This window comes from Marmota marmota, unplaced genomic scaffold (assembly GCF_001458135.2).
Source record: "Marmota marmota marmota unplaced genomic scaffold, marMar, whole genome shotgun sequence".
Taxonomy (NCBI): domain Eukaryota; kingdom Metazoa; phylum Chordata; class Mammalia; order Rodentia; family Sciuridae; genus Marmota; species Marmota marmota.
The window spans coordinates 27,419,428-27,443,087 of NW_025999932.1; the positions used below are offsets into that span (position 1 = coordinate 27,419,428).

The window sequence follows — 23,660 nt, forward strand, 5'->3', positions numbered from 1 at the left end:
AAGATTTAGGTCTCTTACACCACACCACCACATATTTCTCTTCCCCCATATCCCCATACCAGTGCGGCATAATTTTTAGTGAAGTTTATACTCTGTGTTTACATTATAATAACTATGAAAATATTTTCTGCAACATAGTACATATATACTATATCCTTTCTTTATCATTTACTGCTTTCCCTGGAGTTATTACATGTCTTCTTTGTTTTTTACTTTTCTACATCCTTACCACTGACATCTTACTCTTTATTGTGTGTGTATATGTGTGCATGCTAGAAACCCTATTTCCTGGATTCTGTGTCATCTTTCTAGACTTATTCCCTGGTTCTAAGGGCCTACAACTTCTAATCTTATAGAGAAAGTGAACTTGAAGTTTTTTGAAATCTTATTGTACGGTCAACTGAATATAAAAATCTAGGTTGAAATTATTCCTCCAAGCCGGGCTTGATGGTTATGTACATGTAATCCCTACAACCTGCCTCAGCAAATTAGCAAGGCCCTTAGTGAAACCCTGTCTCAAAATACAAAATAAAAAGCTCTGAGGATATAGCCATCCCTGGGTTCAATCCTCAGAACAAAAATAAATAAGTAAATCATTCCTTCAAAATTTTGGAGGACATGTCTTTATTAACTTCTTCTAATATAGTTTTTACCACTAGTATAGCTTATTACTAAGCTTATTGCTATTTTTATTCTTAATCCTTCATTTTGTGGTCTGATTTAAGATTTTTTTTTCCTCCACTATTCTAAAATTTCACAGTATTCTACTTCAGTGTCTTTTTCTTTCTTTTTTTTAAATTGTGGGTATTGTGTATCCAATCTAGGAACAATGTATTTTACTAAGTTGTGGGAAATTTTCTTAAAGTGATTCTTTTATAATTTTCTTATTTTTTCTCGGTTTCCTAATATTCGGGCACTAGACTGCTTAGATTAGTCCTATAATTTTCCAGTCTTTTCTCACTATTTTGTTATTGTTGTCTCTTTCCCACTTCTTTTCTAAAATAGTTCTTAATTCTTTCTTCTAATCACTAAAGTGAATTTGTTTCTACCAGCATAATTTTTTATTTCAGGAGACTTTATCATTCCCTAAATGTTTTTTGTTCTGCTACATTTGGCTGTTGTTTTATAGATACAATATCTTATCTTTCTGAAGCAATTGCATAATGTTTTATTTTCATTTTGTCTTTCCTGCTTCCTGCATTTTTTTGTGAGAACCTCTTTTTCTTTTTGTTTGGGTCTTTCAGATTGTAGACTTCCTTGACTGGCGATCACTTTCAGGGAAGGACTTGTCAGCTTATAGGGCAAAGAGGTGGGGATTTGGGTTTTTAGTTAGAAGATCCTCAAATACCAGTGACTATACCAAGAGGTGAGCAGAGTAAAGAAACAATAGGAGACTCATTGTCACCATGAGGATTTTCACTTCAGTTCTGTATTTACTATGATAACATCTCTCCCCTACCCTCATTGCATCTACCCAGTGTTCAGAGTATGGGATACATGTGGTTTAGCCTCCCCAGAAGTGGAGTCCCCTGGGTTCTATTTTAATGGGATAAGGGACAGCCACCTGGCTGCTTGGAATAGGAGAGGAAATCTGGGGTCTTAATGGTCTTTGTACAAAATTTCAACCACTCTTTCTATTTTCTGCCCTACTTTATGTACCTGCCTTCAGGGTACCTGTTAGCTCCAATTTTTTAGTGTTTTCTTTAATTATTTGTGTCTTATTGGCTTCTTATGACAAATTTGATGGCTGAGTAATCTTGGTCAAGTTATCAACTGTAAAATGGGAATAAATCTAAGGACTATTATAAACATTAAATGTTAATAGTTGTAAAGTAGTTAACATCATGCTGGCCACCATAGTAAATGCTCTCTGAATATTTGCAGTTTTTATTATCCATGATCATTCTCGGGCTGCTTTGTCATTTACTCATCCAACAAATTTTTAGCTTCCAAAATTTTGATGATGTCACATCTGTTGCTCTTTCTCATTCTATTTGTCCTAATGAGTTTTGCACCATGTTTGTGTTAGTTTTTGTCATTTTGACCAAAATACCTGACAAAAACAGGTTAGAGGAGGAAAAGTTTATTCTCACGGTTTCAGAGGTTCAGGACATGGTTAGCCAACCTCATTGCTCTGGGCCTAAGGTAAGGCAGAATAACGTGGTGGAAGGGTATGGCAGATGAAGGCTGCTCAGCTCATGACAACTGGGAAGCAAAGAGAGAGAGAACTGAGCAAGGGGCCAAGGACAGATGTAGTCCAAGGCCATACTCCAGTGACCTACTTCCTTTAGCCATGCCCCACCTCCCTACAGTTACCATCCACCAGTCCATTCAGTTATCAGTGGATTAAGCCACTGATGAGGTCAGAGTGTTAATCATGCCTAAAACCCCAACCTTGCCACATTGGGAATTTTACTTTCAAAACACGAACTTTTCAGGAGACATTCCAGATTCAAGCCATAACAATATTTAAATTGAAGATCCTTTGATCTACTATCTAATACAAACATTTAACACCAATGTTTGATATAATAGAAATGTTTATAAGAAGTACTATATTTTGAGAATATTTTCACTTGTACACTTTTCAATTTTCCTTTTTGGGGGGCTAGGGAATACCAGAGATTGAACTCAGGGACACTCGACCACTGAGCCACATCCCCAGTCCTATTTTGTATTTTATTTAGAGACAGGGTCTCACTGAGTTGCTTAGCACCTCGCTGTTGCTGAAGATGGCTTTGAATCCACAGTCCTCCTGCCTCAGCCTCCAGAGTTGCTGGGATTACAGGCATGTGCCACCAGGCCCAGCTGTACACTTTTCATTTTTCTACTTACTTCTTTACTAATCTTCTTAAGACATTTCAAAGTGAATATTTTAAAAGCAGCCCTAATAGAATGAAAACTCTTAGAAAGTTTGGAATAGAGTTGAGTATGTATTTAACTTCTAAATCAGTTTGTTTGTTAATTTGTCCAGATTTCAGCTAATAGTACTCGGCCTGCTTGCTGGTACACCAAACTCGGGTTCTTTCCTGATCCTAGACCTTTCCCTCTGCCCTTGTCATCATTGTTCAGCGACGGAGGAAATGTGGGTTGTGTTGATGTTGTTGTTCAAAGAGTATACCCTATGCAGGTATGATACGTTCTTGAAGCTTACAGTGTGTTTTCTTTCTTTTGAGACAATTAATTTGAATGCTCCCTACCAGCTGTTTTTGATGTTGTTGTTGTTTTAATATAATACATTATGCAGTGGATGGAGAAGACATCTTCTGGATTGTACATATTTCGCAATGAAAGAGAAGAAGAAAAGGAAGCAGCAAGACATGCAGAGGCTCACCAAAAGAAACTAGAAACCTTGTTTGCCAAAGTGCAAGCAAAATTCGAAGAACATGAAGGTAAAGTGTGTTATATAATCCAAATTATTATTTTTCATATGAAAAATTTAAGGGCTTTTAATTTAATATTTGAGTCTGATTTTTTTTTAATATTATACAGATGCACAAATGAACATTGAACTTTTCTCAAATTATCATTGTTTATTTCCAAAACACTGACCTTTTAGATGCTCATAATTATCTCAGGCAGTAAAAGATGATGTTCTCAGCCTTTTTCCAGGGCCCTTAAGTAAAATTCCTAGTAAGATTCAGGGTGAGGGCTGGGGCTGGGGCTGAATGGTAGAGCGCTTGCCTAGCACATGTGAGGCACTGGGTTTGATCCTCAGCACCACATAAAAAAGAAATAAAAGTAAAGGTATTATGTCCATCTACAACTAAATATAAATTAATAAATATATACTTTTTTTTTTTTTTTAAAGATTCAGGGTGAAGATATCTAGAGCATTCTTTTGTGGTATTAGAGAAAAAAGAGCAAAAGGAGAAAACCAGTAGATCATTTTTTCCCCTAAGCTGTTACTCTTCTTCCTTAGTGTCTTTATCTACATTATATGACTTTATATTTTTGTCTTTGGAGTGGTCAGTTTTCATGTATTCCTGGAACAAGAATTTGTTATCCTTGTGGCATCAATTTTAATAAGAAAAATTATGTTTTTAATGTTTGAACCACATAAATTTACTTTTTCTAATGTATCTTTTTGTTGCTAACAGTTTTATAATTTCCTTATGATTTTATATTTTATTTAACTTCATATTATATATGTCTACAGAAAAATTGGACTCCCAATATTTTATTTGCTTAAAATTATAACAGCTCATACTATTTTCATGAATAGAGAATCAATAACAAACCTTTTTTTTGGTAAGATTTATTTTTTAGCTGTAGTTGGACACAATACCTTTATTTCATTTATTTATTCTTATGTGGTGTTGAGGATCGAACCCAGGGACCCCGCGCGTGCTAGGCGAGCACTCTACCGCTGAGCCACAATCTCTGCCCCTCATTTTCTTAATTTATAAATTAAGTAAACTCTTATGTGTGACTATTTTTTTTAACCATGAGTATGCCAGTTTTAAATTTTCCAAGAAAACTTTTAGCAGATTAGTGTTTTTTAATTCTTTTTTAATCTCCCTTCTTCAGGTGTTTTTTTTTTTTTTTCCCCCTTGGTTCTCTACTTTGCACTGTTCTTAAATTTTTGGTTTAACTCATTAGTAATGTTTTTTTTCCCTTAGAACACACAACAAAACAGTGTGTACCATCACGTACACTAACAAGACAGCAAGTCCATGCTCTGCAGGATGGGGCAGATCTTTATGAAGCAGTAAAGAATGCACCAGACCCAGACTACCTTGAGGTGAGCCAGTAAGAGGCAGATGATGAGCCTTGATCCCCACCCTGGAATGTGGGAAGCTACGTTGACTTTCTGGCTTTTATGGGAAACAAAACATCAAAATGCTACATCTTTCAAAGGGAATGAGAACACTTCTGGCATCTTGAGTGATGCACCAAGCCAGTGTGATGGGTTTTTTGGTTCTGTGTATCAGATGGGGATTGGGGAAGTACATGTATTTCTTTTTTTCTTTCTTTTTTTTTTTTTACTATTTTTAGTTGTAGATGGAAAAATACCTTTATTTTTTTTTAATTTTTTATTCTAATTTGTTATATATGACAACAGAATATATTACAATTCATATTACATGTATAGAGCATGATTTTTCATATCTCTGGTTATATACTCTCACCATTCATGTCTTCATACATGTACTTAGGGTAATGATGTCCATCTCTTTCCACCATCCTTTTTATATCCCTCCCCCTGCCTTCCCCTCCCTCCCCTTTGCCCTATCTAGAATTCGTCTATTCCTCCCATGCTTTCCTCTCAACCCCACTATGAATCAGCCGCCTCATATCAGAGAAAACATTAGGCATTTGGTTTTTGGAATTGGCTTACTTCACTTAGCATTATATTCTCCAACTCCATCCGTTTACCTGCAAATGCCATGATTTTATTCTTTTTTATTACTGAGTTATATTCCATTGGGTGTATATACCACGTTTTCTTTATCCATTCATCTACTGAAGGGCATCTAGGTTGTTTCCATAGTTTAGCTATTGTGAATTGTGCTGCACTAAACATTGATGTGGCTATGTCCCTGTAGTAGCTGTTTTTAAGTCCTTTAGGTTTAGACTCAGGAGTGGGGTAGCTGGGTCAAAAAGTGGTTCCATTCTGAGTTTTCCAAGCAATCTCCATATTGCTTTCCATATTGGCTGCACCAATTTACAGTTCCACTAGCAATGCAAATACCTTTATTTTATTTACTTATTTTATGTGGTGCTGAGGATCGAACCCATGCCTCACTCATGCTAGGTAAGTGCTCCACCACTGAGCTACAACTCCAGCCCCAAGTTCATGTATTTCATGTGTTAATTAAACATGGTTTAAAATATAGCAAAACTTGTTTATTTTATTTTAGTTGTAGTTGGATACAATACCTTTATTTATTTATTTATTTTAACTTTTTATTTATAGGTGAATACAATATCTTTATTTTATTTTTATGCTGAGGATCAAACCCAGTGCCTCATGCACACTAGGCAAGCACTCTATTTCTGAGCCACAACCTCAGCCACACAATACTTTTATTTTATTTATTTATTTTTTATGTGGTGCTGAGGATTGAACCCAGGGCCTCCTCACACATTCTAGGCGAGCATCTACCTCTGAGCCACAACCCCAGCCCCCAAACTTGTTTATTTTAAGATTAAAAAATCTTCAGTGCAGCATCTTTGTTTCCACGTTCTTGGTTTCTCAGAGCCTACTTAGGATTGTTCATCAATTTCTACCTTAAGGATACTGGGACAGGAGATTTCCAGAAGCATTAAAGTGTGTTAAAAACAGCACAGGTTTTAGAATCACAGCTTTACCATTTATGAGCTAAGAAAATTGGGGATAAAATAGCTATAAAATGGTCATAAGATACATAATTTTAGGATCAAATGATTTAATCTAAAAGTTCCACACACTTTAGTTAGTATTCATATGCTATTAGTTACTATTATTTGAACGCCCATTTCACATATTAAAATAAGCAACCTCCTAAATTAGATTTAGACACCTAGATGTCTAAAATAATTCATGCTGATTCTAGGATTACTTTGCTAAGTAGAGAGGAGGGGCAGTATTTAGGGAAATTGTTTATTGATTAATTGTTTATTGTTGTTTATTGATTAATTTTATTTATTTTATGACTTAATAAATGAGGTAAATTTATTTTTAACTTTATTACATAGTGGGACTACAAAATAAATATTCCGACACTAATATGAGCAGTGTTATTCTGAATAAAATTCTCTCCTGTCTCAAATGTATCAACTTGACTCTTCTGTGAGAAGCCCATTTTAAAGTCCAAGGGGATACTTGCTGCAAGTTGCCGTGTTTAAGATTTATTTGTTGAAGTTTATGTGTTCTTTGAGTCATCCTGAACATAGTTTTAATTCCATCCCCACAATTTAACAAAACACTTATTAGTCTAGTTTCCTTTTATAGAATTAACAGATATTATAAGGAGGAACTAAAGGGGACAGAATGAGAGCTGAATGTCTAAGTTCAGCCACTTGTAGCTAGACAAGTGATTTGTCTCTGAGGGCATTGTTCTCGTGTTCTATCAAGTGGAAGCATAAAAGTAGGTTCTCTCTAAAGCTCTGAGTGTATCTAATTATATCAGATTTGAATTAGATAAAAATCACCATTGTAAACTTCTTAGAGGGGAAAACAGCCATCAATTTCTAAATAGCCTTGTTAAAAGAATTTGTTTGCAGTGGCAATGTTGAATATCATAGATGTTCTGAAATTGTAGGATTTTTTTTTTTTTTTAATTCATGTTTAAACTAGACTCTTTGTATTTAGAAGACGTTTTTGGAATACATAGATTTTATAGTCTCCCTTCCCAGAATTGATTAGGACATTAAGATGTATAAGACTGCAGCAATCTCATAGGGAACATGTCTAGATTCCATTTCCCATTTTATTTTTTTATTCATTTGTTTTTCTTAGACTGGATAAAATTCCAAGGAGCAACAGACAGGAATTGGCCAAAATTAGTGGAGAAAATGTGTCAAGGCATAGATAAAAGTGCTTGTCGTAAATCTTTGTTTCAGATTATATCTACTATCCCAAAGAGCTGATGAAATTGAATTATAGGGGATATGAATAAAGATTCCTAAGTCATCCTCTTAACATGTGGCCTGTGCAAGTTATTTATTCCTTTCTGTGACTCAGTTTCATCAACTGTAACATAATAACAATAATAGCACCTACATTGAAGGATTATTGTGAGGATTAAATGAATTGGTGCATTTACTACACATAGATCCGTTTCTCAAATATAGTGAGAAATCACGTTAGCCATTTATGACACAGATAGTGGTGGGTGTGATTAGAATACATTTAGAATTAGAGAATTTCCCCCACCCCTAGGGAGATTTGTCACAAGGATTAGTAAACAGTTTGAGGCCTCTGAAGACACTGTGTGATAAACAGTGCATTAAGCCATATTCTTAAAGTGAACTCTAATCTGTTGCATGTTATTCCCATTTAAAGCAATCTGATTATAGTAAGTAGGATTTTGTTTTGTTTGCCTTTTTTTATTTCAATATTTTAAATGGTTACAGGGTTATTTCAGTGAAGAGCAGTTAAGAGCTTTGAATAATCACAGACAGATGTTGAATGATAAGAAACAAGCACAGATACAGTTGGAATTCAGGAAGGCCATGGCATCTGCTGAACAAGAGGAACAAGGTTTATCAAGGGATGTTACAGCTGTATGGAAGTTGCGTATTGTAAGCTACAGGAAAAAAGAAAAAGATTCAGGTTAGTATGTATTTTTTTGGTTCATATCAGTTTTGTTAAGTCAAAAAATGGCATTTTTACAAATGATTACAAATGCTAGATAAAGTATAAAGTTAATGTATATTAGGGAAGCAAAATAGACTGTCAGCACTCACAAATTAATTAATAGAATCCTTAAATCTTTATTGTTATTTGTATTTGTTTTTTCTTTTCTTTTTTTCAGTACCTGGAGTTGAACCCAGGGTTGCTTAATCAGTAAGCCACATCCCTAGCCCTTTTTTTAATGTTTTATTTTGAGACAGGGTCCTTCTAAGTCCTTAGTGCCTTGCAGTCCTTCTACCTCAGCCTCCTGAGTCACTGGGATTACAGGTGTGCACCACTGCACCTGGTCTGTATTTGTTTTTAAACAAGAATTTTAATAATAGTTCTTCCCTTTTTGTCTTCTTCATATTTCCCAAAACAGCTATGTTAAGTATCTGGCGTCCATCATCAGACTTATATTCCCTGTTAACAGAGGGAAAGAGATACAGAATCTATCATCTTGCAACATCAAAATCTAAAAGTAAATCTGAAAGAGCTCACATACAGTTATCAGCAACCAAAAAAACTCGATACCAACAACTACCGGTAAAAAACTTTCATTTTAATCTTTCAATTTTGATAAATGCATATTACTTTGGAGAATCTCCATATACCGAATATTTGTTTTCTGTAGGCTTCTGATGAAGTCTTATTCCAGGTTTATCATCCAAGGGAGCCCCTTCACTTCAGCAGACTATTAGATCCAGACTTCCAGCCACCTTATTCTGAAGTGGACCTAATAGGATTTGTGGTTTCTGTTGTGAAAAAGACAGGTAATTGTAGCTTTTTATTGATTCATTTGAAAAACATTGTCTTTTAAACATTATCTTCTAATACTAGTTGGATCTTCCAATTGACAAATTTGCTAACTAGCAATGTGCAAATAGTCATCCTTTAATCTCTGATTTTTAAGAAAAAGTTATTCTACATTATTTTCAAAGTAACAGTGTAATCCCATTCTGTGTAACTTATTTTAAAGAAATGTTTTTTAGGATAGTAGTAATTATTATGAAATAATTATAATCTGCTCACTTAGGAGAGCATTCAAACCTCCAACATCTTCAGCTTTTACTGCTTCCCAGCATCTTAGCCAACTTTATCTCTATTTTATTCTTAAATGTGACACAGCACGTTCTTCCCTTGTCTGCCTGAGTACTGCACCTGCTCAGGCCCAGCTTCGGTCCCTCCTTAGGCAGGAAGCCTTCCATTTCTATTTTTTTTTTTAATATTTATTTTTTAGTTGTAGTTAGACAAAATATTTTTTATTTTTATGTGGTACTGAGGATCGAACCCAGGGCCTTGTGTGTGCTAGGCGAGTGCTATACCACTGAGCCACAATCCCAACCCATGAAGCCTTCCATTTCTTGATGACTTACTTCCATTTCTTGATGAGGTCCCAGGCACCTCAGCCTCAGTCCTAACTCTTTCTTCCACTCAAGTGTTGTAGCACTGTCCTTGCTGTTACATCTCAGAGCCTGTGCTCTCATCTGTCTTGGCGTTTTCAGTCTGTGGTCCATGCAACTTTGTCATGGATCAGCACCCCTTCCCTGACCACTATTCCTAAAAGAAAAGCACCCCCTCTGCTCCATTTTCCTCAATGGCATTCTTTATTATTGTTTTGTTTTGTTTTGTTTTTACCAACTTTTCTCTCATGATTTCTCCCTTCCTCAGTTCTTTGGATTAAGTTTACTGGGGTTTTTTTTGTTTGTTTGTTTGTTTGTTTGAGAAGGCTTCAAATATACCATGTTCCATGAGGTCCTCACACTTTCAAAATACATACCTACTGCCTTAATTCTGAGATTGCATCTGAGCTATATATAGTTGAGCATCCCTAATCCAAAAATACAAAATGCTCCAAAATCTGAAACTTTTTGAATACCAACATAATACTCCAAGTAGAAAATTCCACACCTGGGCTGGGGATGTGGCTCAAGTGGTAGCGCGCTCGCCTGGCATACGTGCAGCCCGGGTTCGATCCTCAGCACCACATACAAACAAAGATGTTGTGTCCGCCGAAAAACTAAAAAATAAATATTAAAAAATTCTCTCTCTCTCTCTCTCTCTCTCTCTCTCTCTCTTTCTCTCTTTAAAAAAAAAAGAAAAGAAAAGAAAATTCCACATCTGACATCAGGTGATGGGTTGCAGTCAAATGTAGGCATATTAAAGATGCTATATAAAATTACTTTAAGGCAGCCGAGCGTGATGGAACACACCTAAAATCCCAGTTACTTGGGAGACTGAAGCAGAATCACAAGTTTGAGGTTAGCCTGAGCAACTTAGTATGACCTTATCTCAAAAGCTAAAATAAAAAGGACATAGCTCAATGATAAAGCACTTCTTGCATTCAATCTCCAGTACCACAAAAAAGGAGAAAACATTACCTTCAGGCTACATGTATAAGATATACAAGAAACTTCGGTGAATTTTGTGTGTAGACCTGGTCTCATCCCAAAGATGCCTTATTATGTTTATGAAAATATGCTAAAATCCAAAACACTTCTAGTCCCAAGCATTGCAGATAAGGGATACTCAGCCTGCGTAATATTATGAGGTCATGCTTTTCCCTTCCCTTGTTTTGTCAAGGAAGTTTAGAACTGGCCTGATTTTTCCCTAAATGAGGAATTTTTCTAAATGGCTGATTTTATTTCAGGACACCTAAAGAAGATTTGTTTCCAGAATCTTAACTAAGCTATGTATCTGTATACCATTCTCTTGGAACATAGATGTTCTTTTAATCTGCAGGTTCAGAGTTTTATATATTCCTGGGAAATTTTCTGGGTTTTGAGCATTTCTTTTTTAGGATCCCTACTTCAGGAATACCGGTTAGCCCTGTGTTGGATTATTTTTACTTTTGCTTTTATGTCATTGCTTTTACCCTTTTTGTCCTTTCCATCTTTATTCACCCGGATTATAATCAGCCTTTATGTCCTTAATTTTTTTTCCTGCAGTACAATATGTATGTCTTGTTCTGGTTATTTATAATATATATATCTGTCCCATGGTGATGATCTATTAGTGTGCTCAGTTTATTTCTTTTGTCCTGCAGTCTTCGTCTTGCAGAGCTATTTATCATCTTATACGCAAGCATACATTTTATGGGCTATATACTTTTACTGAGTTCTACAGCTCGAATCAGTTGTGAAGAATTTGGAAGTTTTCTTCCATTCTCTGAGTTTTATTTTCTTTGCTTTTTGCTCTGTGTCCTTAAAAAAAAAAATGGTTTTTCTTAGTTATACATAACATTAGATTTATTTCAATATAATTATAAAACTTGGAATATAATTTGCTCTAATTCAGTCCCTAGTATTTCCTGTTTCTCTTCTCTTCTCCCTCCCACTATTCCTTCCCTTCCCTTCTCTCTACTCTACTAATCTTTCTGCTGTTTACTTATAGGTTTTTTATTAGTATCTTGTAAATATACATAATGGTGAGATTCACTGTGGTATGTTCATGTATATGCATTGGAAAGTCCCGTCGGTTCTTCCCTTATCTCGTACCTTCTCCTTCCCACACAGTCCCCTTCATCTAGTCCACTGATCTTCTGTTTTGATGAAATCCACCCTACCTTTTTCTTTCTCTCTCTCTTTCTTTTCTCCCCCTTATTAATTGGCCTATCTTCCCAAATCAGAGAAAACATTCAAACTTTGTATGCTCATTTTTTTTAATATTTTTTTTAGTTGTAGTTGGACACAGTATCTTTATTTTATTTATTTATTTTTATGTGGTGCTGAGGATCGAACCCAGTGCCTCGCATGTGCTAGGTGAGCGCTCTACAGCTGAGCCACAAGCCCAGCCCTGTGTGCCCATTTTTAATGTGTTTTGTTTTGTCATTGTGTTTTACAGCCTTGTGGGCTTTTCATTGGCTATTATCAATATGTTACATTGTTGCCATGCCGTTGAAGTTCATGTCAATCATGCCATGACTTTCTTTACACATCTTGTTATATGGGATAGAGTGTAAGGAGCCTGAGGGTGCAAACAGGGAAGCAAGTTGGAGATTATTGGGATAAGGTGATGTTCCCGAGGTTGTGGCTCATCTAGGTAGAGCACTCGCCTAGCACATGCGAGGCACTGGGTTCGATCCTCAGCACCACATAAAAATAAATAAATAAAATAAAGATATTGTGTTCACCTACAACTACAAAAATATTTTTTTAAAAAGAGAGAGATGATGATGGACCAGACAAAAGTTCTAGACATGGCAAGAAGCAGTTAGATCCTGGCAGTATTTTGAAGGTAGAGGGACAGTGTGGGAAGGTCTGAGCATCTAGAAAAGTAGAATTGCCATTCACTGAGAGGGAAGGACTGCAAGAAAACACATTTGTGGAGAAATTTAGGAGCTCAGTTTTGGAAGGTAAGTATTAAATTATTAGGCATCTCAGTAGAGGTGTCTGTTTGACAGTTTATAGATTTATAGGAGTCTTAAGGGAAATAGTCTGGGATAAAGATGAATACGAGTGACATTTAAAGCCATGAGAATGAGGCCACTGGGGTGTGAGGGTAGATAGAAAAAAAGAGATCCAAAGCCTGATTCAAGCACTTTGGTGCTTAGAAGTGGAGGAGATAAAGGTACCAGTAAAGGAAACAGAGGAAGCAGCCAGAGGGGTGGTAGGAACACGGAGGAGACCGTGGGATCCTAAGAGCCAAGAGACAAAAAGGAATTGTCTGGTATGAGAGGAATCAAGTCTGTCAGATGCTGTTTGGCAGCACTGACAGTGAGGGGAGGACTAAGAGTTGGCCACTGGCTTTAGCACCACATCGGAGCCGTGGTGGAGCAGTAGGAGTGAATGGCTGGCTGAAGGGGAACAGAGGGAAGAGAGGAATATCGACAGTGTAAGCATAGCAAGGGCACTTTGTTTTAATGGAAGAAATATGAGCAGGAGCGTGAATAGGACTTGGGATCAAGAGAATGTTTTTTCAGATGAAAGTGTTAACATCATACTGATAAAGTCCAGTAAAGGAGGTAAAAATTGATGATAGAAGAAAAACAAGACACTTGTAGAGCACTGTTTCATCACCATGTGCAGAAGCTGTGCAGTGGCTATGTGGTAAGATTAGCCTTAGCCAGGAGCACAGATGGGCAGAAAGGGTAAGGCGTGTAGGTACAGGTGCACATGGAAAAGTTGGTACAGAAGAGGACACTGGTGGCAGACCTGTTCTGACAGCTTCTGTTTCCTCACTAAAATGGGGAGCTGAGTCGCCAGCTGAGAGTCAGAATGGAGGAAGAGGTGGTAGAAGTTTGAAAAGAGAAAAGGCATGAAGTCATCATTTAAGAAAGTGGGAGAGTGACTAGATTAGACACGGCCACCGTGACTGCCATGCCCACTGGAGATTAATGTTCATGAATGCATTTTTTTTCCAGCCGTGTCCAACTGTAATGGTGTGGGCATGAAGTAGTTGGAAAATGGGATTTAAGCAGTCATGGTTCAGCTTGGCGAACAAGAGAAGAAAGAAAGAATTTGTGGGTATCTGTAAGGTTAGGATTTTAATAATTGACCTTAGGCATTCAGCGTGACACAGAGAAAAAAAGAGACGTAGGGAAATGCAGAACAGTGAATGGGGTAAGAAAGCTGAATTATAAGTCCCAGAGGGCTGGAGGATTGTTTGAATTAGGGTCCAGAAGGGTGGAGCTGGAGAGGTCAAAGGAGGTGGTTAAAGAAGAAGACACTTCAGATTCTGGAGGAGATGAGAGTCCTGGAAATACCGAAGTCTGAGGTATGTCCAGTGGATGAGTTAGTGATGGAAAACAGGGGACACGATCATTCAAGAAGAAACCAGGGAACTAGGAATCCAGGATTTGGGAAGTATTACCTTGTAGGTACTGAAATCACCATGAAACATGGCTGAAGTAGTGACAGATGACAGTGAGTGATGAGTTAAAATCCTTAAGAAATGAAAGGGAGTGAGTGACCCAGAGGTCTGCAGATGCCTACAGAAAGTGGAGGTAGTGAATGATAGAGGCTGGTAACGTGAGATTCAAAGCTGAGTGTTTTCAGGACAAGGGAATAGCAGTGAAGAGCTAGGAAGACATCTGCTCCACCCTATCCCAGAGGTCTACAGGGACAGCTGGGCCCTTAGACAAGAATCAGGTTTCAGTCACAGCAAGGTGGCAAAGAGCGTTATTGAAAAGGCTGGGGGTGATGGAGGCGCAGTGACAGAATTCCAGGAGGCAGGGAGAGGTAGACAAGGGTGTTGCAAAAGGCCAAGTGCAAAGCCTGGAAACCAAGACCAGGGAACAGTGGGTGACCTAGGAGGCTGGGCTTGTGGAGACTTGTTGGGATTAGTTCTGATGGTCCCAAAGCAGATGGGTGGTGGCAAGGCAAGGTGGGAGAGGAAAAGGAGGGTGCCGCCAGAACCCTGTGTAGTCTTTGGCTCTTTTTCTTTTTATCCAAGACCAGATTGGTTTTCCATCTTAGTTTACAGTGGGAGGCCTGGACATTCGAGTTTCTGTGCACTGCACAGTCAGTATCCATGGAGGATGTCATCTGAGCTCCTAGGTCATTTTCCCAAGTTCAGTGAATAACTCTGTATACTAATTCAGATATTAGAGCATTCCTTTTTGGTAGTTTTTGGGGAATATTACTTTCTTGTTTTGGTAATCTAATTTGATGTTTAGCATGCCTCCTTAAGCCGGGAGTCACTCAAGTCTAATCATGATGCTTCTCTGCTTAAAATCTTCAGCAGCTCTCTGCCCCTTAGAAAATGAAACCCGGACAGTTCTGTATGCCAAAAAGCCCTTCAGCTTCCTGCCTTCAACCACCACCCCACGCACCTCCGCTAAACTGTACAGTTTCATGTTCCTAACATGCAATAGCATTTCATGCTCCCTACCTTTAAAAATGTTCTTCACTTAGCTTAAAATGTCCTTTCATTCTCCCCCTCATGATGAATTCTTCCCACTCAGTACTCAGCTCAGATGTTACCTTCCTGGCTGGTGCTCATGAGCAGGTTAGAGTCCTTCAGTTTCTGTCACATGTTGCATGTTTGACTGTTTTGGCTCTGTCTACAGGGTTCATAGTCCTGTCTCTACATTTTTTAATTACCCCTCTCTAAACCTAATTATACCATGATCTTTTTAAAGACAGCACCTTGTTTTAATTCCTTTCCATCCCTACTTCTAACATCATAGAGTGAGAGAAGGTGTTGAAAACCTCTGTGCGCAGCATTTCTTGCAACCCTCATAGGAATCCCACTTTATAGATGAGGAAACTGGAGCTTGGAGAGGTAAAATAGCCTGTCCAGGACACAGTGCTAGAAAGGAATTTGAACCCATACTCTCAGGATCTAAAAGCTCATAAGTTCTTTCTGGCACTTCATGCTGCCAAATTAAAACCAAACCCAACATTTGGGAGTTGATTTTAAAATAGGAACTTTTGTATTTGCTCTAATGTTTTGTTACTGTATTATAGAATCATTGTGATAAATGAATTAATTGAGATCATCTCTTAAATTGGGTTCCTTGAGAATAAGACTTGGATTTTATGCAGAAGATTTACTTGAAAGTGCCCTTGGGAACAGAAGCAGCAGTGGGGCAGAGGGATAAGATTGATTCAGCCTTTCCTTCCTTGGGGACTTGCGGAGCTGGGATTGCCTTTCAGAGGCATGGCGAGGTGAGGGGACGGTCCTTGGATGCTGGCTTCTTTCAGGGAGCCTGGTTACCTTAGGCAAGACAGCACCCTTCAATCCAGGGGAGGTTTGTGCCTTGGTTCTGAAGGAGGATCTAATCCTGCACCTGGGTGTATACTCCAGTGTAGTCTGATGATGATTTTAGAAACATTTTAATGAAATGTTGAAAAAGAAATTAAAAATGTACAAAGAATTCTATGCGGGGCTGGGGATGTGGCTCAAGCGGTAGCGCGCTCGCCTGGCATGCGTGCGGCCCGGGTTCGATCCTCAGCACCACATACAAAGATGTTGTGCCCGCCGATAACTAAAAAAAAAATAAATAAATATTAAAAAAAAAAAAAAAAAGAATTCTATGCAGGTTCAGAATAGCCCAGACTACAAAACTGCAGAATATTTTTCTTCTTATTTTTTTATTTTCATGAAGATTTATTTAGTGCCAGCATTCTTAAAGTGTTAGGTTAAATTCTTCTATTCATTACCATTTGTACAAGATGTATTATAATTGGGGAAATTCCATTTCTTTTTCTGTAATTTGATCCAGATATGGAACCTCTCCTTATGAAAAAAATGAAATGAAGAAATTCCCTTAAGTGTTTGTTTTTGTTTATGTATTCTAATGTTTTCCAATAGGCGTGTATTGCTTTTATAGTTGGAAGGAACACATGGTATGTTAAAGAAGGACATTTAGGAGAAAGACAGTAATAAAATCATTTTGAATATAATTAGAGACAGATTACAAAATTAGAAAATTGAATGTGGTTGAGAAATTCATAGTATTTCTAAAAGAAGCATTTAATATTTAATTTAAAATTGTCTACTAAATAAATCTACTTGTAACTTGGAAAACAAGATAAACAAATCATTATCCAAAAGAGCTGAATGACAGTTCTTTCCATTCTTTATCATTTCTTAGGGATATATAATCTTCAGAGTAACAGATACAAGAAATTGAATACTTAATGCCAGTCCCAACCTAATTTTCCCTGGCCTCAGTCCTGTTAGGGTTTATCCAGAGGCATCTACCCATTTTTGGTATCACAATTTTCTGATTTTTTATTTTGAACTAATTTCAGATCCTCAAAAAAGTTGTAAAAAAAAAAAAAATTAGAGTTTCCAAATATTCCTCACCCAGCTTTTCCTAATATTATCTTGCATGACCATAGTACAATTATTAGAATTAGGAAGTTAACATTGGCTTAATGTTATTACATAAATTATAGGTTTGTTTAAATATTTGAGTTTTAAGTTTCTTATATTATTTTCCTTTTTCTGTTTCAGGATCCTAAACAGGATCCCATATTGCACTTATTCTTCTATAGTCTCCTCCCGTCTTTTAATGATCCCTTAGTTGGCTTTTGTTTGTCCAACAAACACTTGTGAATGGATTGATCATTATTTTTTAGCATTTCCCCTGAGGTGGGTTTGTCTGGTATTTTCTCATGACTGGAATGAAGTTGTGCATTTTGTGCACAACTGCCACCAAAATGATGGTATGTCCTTCACACACCAGATGTTGATGTTTTTTAGTGGTATACTGGTAACCATAACCACTTGGTTAACATGATATCTGCTAGGGTCCCCCTCCTTCAGTGGAATAACTGCCTTTCCCTTTGTAGTTAGTAAATGGATTAGCGGAGAGTCTTTGAGACAGTGCAAATCCTATTTCACCTCAGATTTTCCCCATTTATTTTAGCAACCATCATTTACTTGGCTTGCAGTAGTTATTAATGTAATGCTTGCCTAATGATAATTTTCCTTTTCTTTTCATACTGTCTTTGTGAATTGGAATTCATTAAAATTCTATTAGAAAAAAAACTGCCCCTTTTCCTCCCATTTGTTTACTTACTCAATTATTTATATCAGTATGGATTTAGGAATATTAATTCTATTCTGATTAAAATTTACTACCTTTACTCTCATTGCTTCAGCTTTGGCCACATGGAGCCTTTCAAGTTGGCACTTGTGTTTTAATAAAACTTATTAAAACACTTCTGAGCATTTCACTTTTTGAGCATTTCCTTAATTTTGGTGACACAAGATAGCTCAGGTTCATCTTGTATGTTCCCTGCCCCAATCCTGGAAGCAACCACTTCTCCAAGGAATTTGGCTCTTTTTATTAGAAAGTTGTGTTTAAAACAAGGGTCCCTCATTGGTCCTGAGTCAGAGCTTACTCGAAGAAATGCTGCTTCCTCCTCATCACTGCTGCCCCGGTCCTGGTCGCCTTTCCTTTGGATTTCTGGTTTAGCCTTCCTGTATTTCTTTTGCTTAAATGAACAGATACACATTTTTTCCGTCGTCTTCTAACTATTAAGAATAATCTAATCTAATCTCTCTTTTGTGCTCTTCTTTCTTAACACTGCTTCCTCTACCAGTGGGTAGTTTTCCCTCCTCCTTTTTCTCAGCATTCTAGTACACCACTGTGTGGATGTGTAGTGCCCGCTACTGTCCTGTGGATGAGCTAATGCAGGTCACTTCCAGTAGTTACAAACAGTGCTTCACAGGTGTTTTCATGAACCTTGTTTATGTGCGCTTTACCGTTATTAGTTAGATCTGGCTTCAAAGTGGAATACTAGAAGTGGAATTGCTGGGTAGAAAGACAAGTGCATGCATGTGCAGCTTTGCTAGACATTGCCATATTTTTCTCCAAAAGGACGGCACACCTCTATATTCTTGTCAGCCACGTAGGAGTACACTTGCCATGGCCACAGTTACAGAATGTGTTGGCATTGAAATTTTAGCACATTAAGCAACAGGTCATTTTGAAAATTCTAGGTTTTCACTTAAATCCAGTGTTTTATTTCCCCACATTTTTTATTGGTGGATTATAGTTGTCCATAGTGATGGGATTTATTGTTATGTGTTTATACGTACTTCCATATAGCAATATCACTTGGCCAATGTCACTCCCGAGCACTTCTCCCTCCCGCCCTTGGACCCTTTCCTCTGCTGACCTACCTTTGGCTTTTGTGTAATCCCCACGCCTTCCACCTTTCTTTTCCTTTGTCTCTCTAGTTTCCACATAAAAGAGAAAACATGTGACCTTTTACCTTCTGAGTTTGACTTATTTTGCCTAACATGATGGTCTCTAGTTTTATCCATTTTCTTACAAATGACATAATTTCTTTTTTTTAATGGCTGAATAAAACTCCCTTGTGAATATATATTACATTTTTTTTGTCCATCCTCTACTGCTGGACACCTAGGCTGGTTCCATAGTTTGGCTATTGTGAATTGCTCTAGGCATAGTATGATGACTTTAGTTCTTTAGGATAAGTACTGAGAACTGGTATTGCTGAGTCATAGGATGGTTCCATCCCTAGTCTTTTTTTTTTTTTTTTTTTAATATTTCTTTAGTTGTAGTTGGGCACAATACCTTTATTTTTATGTGGTGCTGAGGATCGAACCCAGGGCCTCACACATGCTAGGCAAGCGCTCTACCGCTGAGCCACAACCCCTGCCCCATCCCTGGTCTTTTAAGGAGCTTCCATACTGATTTCCATAGTGGTTGGACTAATTTACAATCCCACCAATAGTTTAAATGTTCCGTTTTCTCTACATCCTCCCCAGCATTTATTATTATTTGTATTCTTGCTGACTGAAATTCTGACTTCTGACTGGTGTGAGATGGAATCTCAGTGTAGTTTTGATTTGCATTTTCCTAATTGTTAATGATGTTGGAACTTTTTTTATATATATTCACTGGCCATTTGTATTTCTCCTTTTGAGAAGTGTCTCTTTAATTCGTTTGCCCATTTCTTATTGGATCATTTGATTTTTTTTGGTGTGAATTTTTTTTGAGTTCTTTATATATATTATATTTTAATTCTGTGTCAGAAGAGTAGTTAGTGAAGAATTTCTCCCATCCTGTAGGTTCTCTCTTCATATTCCAGCAATGGCTAGGCGCTAAACAGGAAACTTTGCTGTGCAGAAGCTTTTAATTTGATGTCATCCCATTTATTAACTCTTGGCATTATTTCCAGAGCTCTAGGGGTCCTAATGAGAAAGTTGTGGCCTGTGCCTATATGTTGTAATGTTGACCCTACATTTTCTTTTAGGAGTTGCATAGTTTTGATCTAATTTCTAGGTCTTTGATCCATTTTGAGTTGATTTTTTTTGTGCAGGGTGAAAGAGAAGGCTCAAGTTTCATTCTTCTACTATGGATAACCAGTTTTTCCAGTACCATTTGTTAAGATTGTCTTTTGGAGGAAACCCTTACAAACTCATTCTATGAAGTTAGTATCACTGTGAAACCAAAACTAGACGGACACTTCAAAGAAAGAAAACTTTAGACCAATATCCCTGGTGAACACAGGTGCAAAAATTCTTTATAAAAAATACCAGCAAATAGCGTACGAAAGCATATTAAAAAGATACTGCAGCTGGGCATAGTGGTGCATGCCTGTAATCCCAGCAGCTTAAAGACCGAGGCAGAAGGATCCCAAGTTCAAAGCCAGCCTCAGCAATGGCTAGGCACTAAGCAAGTCAGTGAGACCCTGTCTCTAAATAAAATACAAAATAGGGCTGGGCATATGACTCAGTGGTCAAGTGCCCCTGAGTTCAATCCCCAGTACCAAAAAAATTTTAAAAAAGATAGTGCACCATGATCAAGTGGGGTTCATCCCACGTATGCAAGAATGGTTCAACATACAGAAATCAATAAGTATAATTCACAACATCATTAAACTCGAAGACAAGAATCACACAATTATCTCAATAGATGAAGAAAACACTTGTGATGAAATACAGTGTCCACTCATATTCAAAACACAAGAAAAACTAGAGATAGTAGGAACATACATCAATATTATAAAAACTCTATATGTTAAACCCAAAGCCAACATCATTCTAAATGAAGAAAAAGTGAAAGTATTTCCTCTAAAAACTGGAACAAGACAGGGATACCCTCTTTTACCACTTCTTTTTGACACACTCCAACTCTGGCCAGAGCAATTAGGCAAAAGAAAGAAATTAAGGGGATACCAATAGGAAAAGAAGAGGTCAAACCATCCCTATTTGACAATGACATAATCCTATATTTAGAAGGCCCCAAAAACTACACCAGAAAACTTCTAGAACTCATAAACAAATTCATCAAAGTAGCAGGATATAAAGTTAACAACATAAATCAATTGTGTTCCTATACTCCAATGATGAATCAGCTGAAAAGAGAAATTAGGAGGACTACCCCATTCACAATCACCTCAAAAAAAAAATAAAAGAAAAAGAGAAAAAAAACTTGGGAATTAATCTAAAGAAAAGAGTTACAATGAAAACTACACAACACCAAAGAAAGAAATTAAAGAAGGCCTTAGAAGGTGGAAAGATTTCTCATGTTCTTGCATAGACAGAATGAATATTGTCAAAATGGCCATGCTACCAAAAGTGCTATGCAAATTTAATACAATTCCTATTAAAATTCCAAAGACATTCTTTATAGAAGTAGAAAAGGCAGTTACAAAATTTATTTGGAGAAATAAGAGGCCCAGAATAGCCAAAACAATCCTTAGAAAAGTGAAGCAGGAGGCATCACAATACAAGACCTTAAATTACACTGTAGAGCTATAGTAACAAAAACGGCATGGTTTTGGCACAAAAACAGACATGAAGACCAGTGGAATAGAACAGAAGAGACAGACAAATTCACACAAATACAATCTCACACTAGACAGAAATGCCATAAACATATATTGGAGAAAAGATAGCCTCTTCAACGAATGGTGCTGGGAAAACTGGAAATCCATATGTAGCAGGATGGAATTTAACACCTCTCTCTCACCCTGCATAAAACTCAACTCACAGTGGCTCAAAGACCTAGGCATTAACGGCTGGTAGAGCACTTGCCTCACATGTGTGAGGCACTGGGTTCGATCCTTAGCACCACATAAAAATAAAGATATTGTGTCCATCTACAACTAAAAGAATTAAAAAAAAAAAAAAAAACTAGTCATTAGGTCAGAAACCCTGAACCTACTAGAAGAAAATGTTAAACCCAACACTCCATCATGTCAGCTTAGGAACCAAATTCCTTAATAAGACTCCTAAAGCATAAGAAGTAAAATCAAGAATCAATAAATGGGATGATATCAAACTTTTAAAAAAAAAAACCTTCTTCACAGCAAAAGAAACAATCAGGAACATGAAGAGAGAGCCCACAGAATCAGAGAAAAATCATTGCCACCTATACTTAAGATAAAGCATTAACTCTAGGATATATAAAGAACTCAGAAAAACTTAACACCCAAAAAACAACCCAATCAATAAATGGGCAAAGGACTGAACAGAAGCTTCACAGAAGAAATATGAATGGGTCAATAAATATATAAAAAAAATGTTCAACGTCTCTAGCAATTAGAAAAATGCAAATTAGAACTACACTGAGATTTCATCTCCAGTCAAAATGGCAATTTATCAAGAACACAACAAATGTTGGTGAGGATGTGGGAGAAAAGCATAGACTCATACATTTCTGGTGGGAATGCAGATTGGTGCAACCACTCTGGAGAGCAGTATGGAGATTCCTCAGAACACTAGGTATGGAACCACCATTTGACTTGGCTATACCACTCCTAGGTATATATTCAAGGCAGCTAAAATCATCATAGTACAGTGAAGTGGCCACATCAATGTTTATAGAAGCTCAATTCATAGTAGCCAAGCAACTAAGTGCTCTTCAACAAATGAATTGATAAAGAAAATGTGGTATATATACACAGTGGAATATTACTCAGCCATAAAAAAGAATGGCTATGACATTTGCTGGTAAATGGATGGACTGGAGACTAGCATGCTAAGTGAAATAAGCCAATCCCAAAAAACCAAAGGCAGAATGTTCTGTCTGATATGCAGATGCTTAACATACAATGGGAGGCAGTGAATAGAAGTTCAGTGGATTAGACAAAGGGGAATGAAGGGAAGAGGGGAAGATAGGAATAGGAAAGACAATGGAATTAACTTTCCCATGTACATATATGAATACACCACAGTGAATCTCCGCACCATGTGCATCCACAGGACCGGTAAACTTCATGTTTGTATAAATATGTCATAATATACTGTTATATGTAACTAAAAAGAACAGATAAAAAATTTTAAAAAGCATGAAGGGCAGTGTTGGGGCAGGGGCTCTTTTCTCCAGAGTATTTTTCAGCACCTTTGTCAAGGATTGGATGACTATAGATGTGGAGGTTTGTCTGTGTCGTCTTTTCTGTACTACTGGTTTGTGTGTGTGTTTTATGTGCCAGTACCATGCAGTTTTTGTTACTATAGCTCTGTAGTATAATTTGAAGTCAAGTGCCTCCAGCATTGCTTTTTTTGGCTTAAAATTGCTTTAGCTATTTCTGGGTCTTTTATCCTTCCAAATGAATTTTAGAATTGTTTTTACTAGTTCTGTGAAGAATGTTATTTTATATTTTGGGAACCACATTGAATCTGTATTGCTTTTGGTAATATGGCCATATTAACAATATTAAGTCTGCTTATCCATGAACATGGGAGATCTTTCCATATTCTGAGGTCTTCTCTAATTTTTTTCTGCAGTGTTCTATGGTTTTCATTGTAGAGGACTTTCACCTCTTTGGTTAGATTTATTCTTACGTATTTAAAAAATTTTTTTTAGGCTACTGTGAATGGAATTGTTTTTCTGATTTCTTTCTCAGCAGATTCACTGTTGATATATAGGAAAGCTACTGGGTTTTGTATGTAGTAAAAACAGTTA

The 23,660-nt window shown here is 37.0% G+C and overlaps 1 protein-coding gene and 1 long non-coding RNA gene across 5 annotated transcripts in view; one reads left to right on the forward strand and one right to left on the reverse strand.

Annotated features, from left to right (window-relative positions):
- The window catches only part of Brca2 (BRCA2 DNA repair associated), a 70,225-nt gene that overhangs the window by 42,060 nt on the left and 4,505 nt on the right, over positions 1-23,660 (forward strand). For both annotated transcript variants that reach the window (XM_048800799.1, XM_048800800.1), the window contains 6 exons: positions 2,975-3,130; positions 3,248-3,392; positions 4,623-4,744; positions 8,062-8,260; positions 8,703-8,866; positions 8,955-9,093. In XM_048800799.1, coding sequence (XP_048656756.1) covers positions 2,975-3,130; positions 3,248-3,392; positions 4,623-4,744; positions 8,062-8,260; positions 8,703-8,866; positions 8,955-9,093 — 925 coding nt within the window. The remainder of the gene's footprint in view (positions 1-2,974; positions 3,131-3,247; positions 3,393-4,622; positions 4,745-8,061; positions 8,261-8,702; positions 8,867-8,954; positions 9,094-23,660) is intronic.
- LOC125616118 lies at positions 8,107-16,141 on the reverse strand. Of its 3 annotated transcripts, none has more exons than XR_007346745.1 (3): positions 15,152-16,141; positions 8,915-9,075; positions 8,107-8,234 (listed from the first exon to the last, which is right to left on the reverse strand). It is a non-coding gene; the product is annotated as an uncharacterized LOC125616118 (long non-coding RNA). The 3 variants fall into 3 exon arrangements; XR_007346746.1 differs by having other exon boundaries at positions 8,118-8,234; positions 8,935-9,075; positions 15,152-16,140; XR_007346747.1 differs by lacking the exon at positions 8,107-8,234 and adding an exon at positions 8,269-8,743 and having other exon boundaries at positions 8,935-9,075.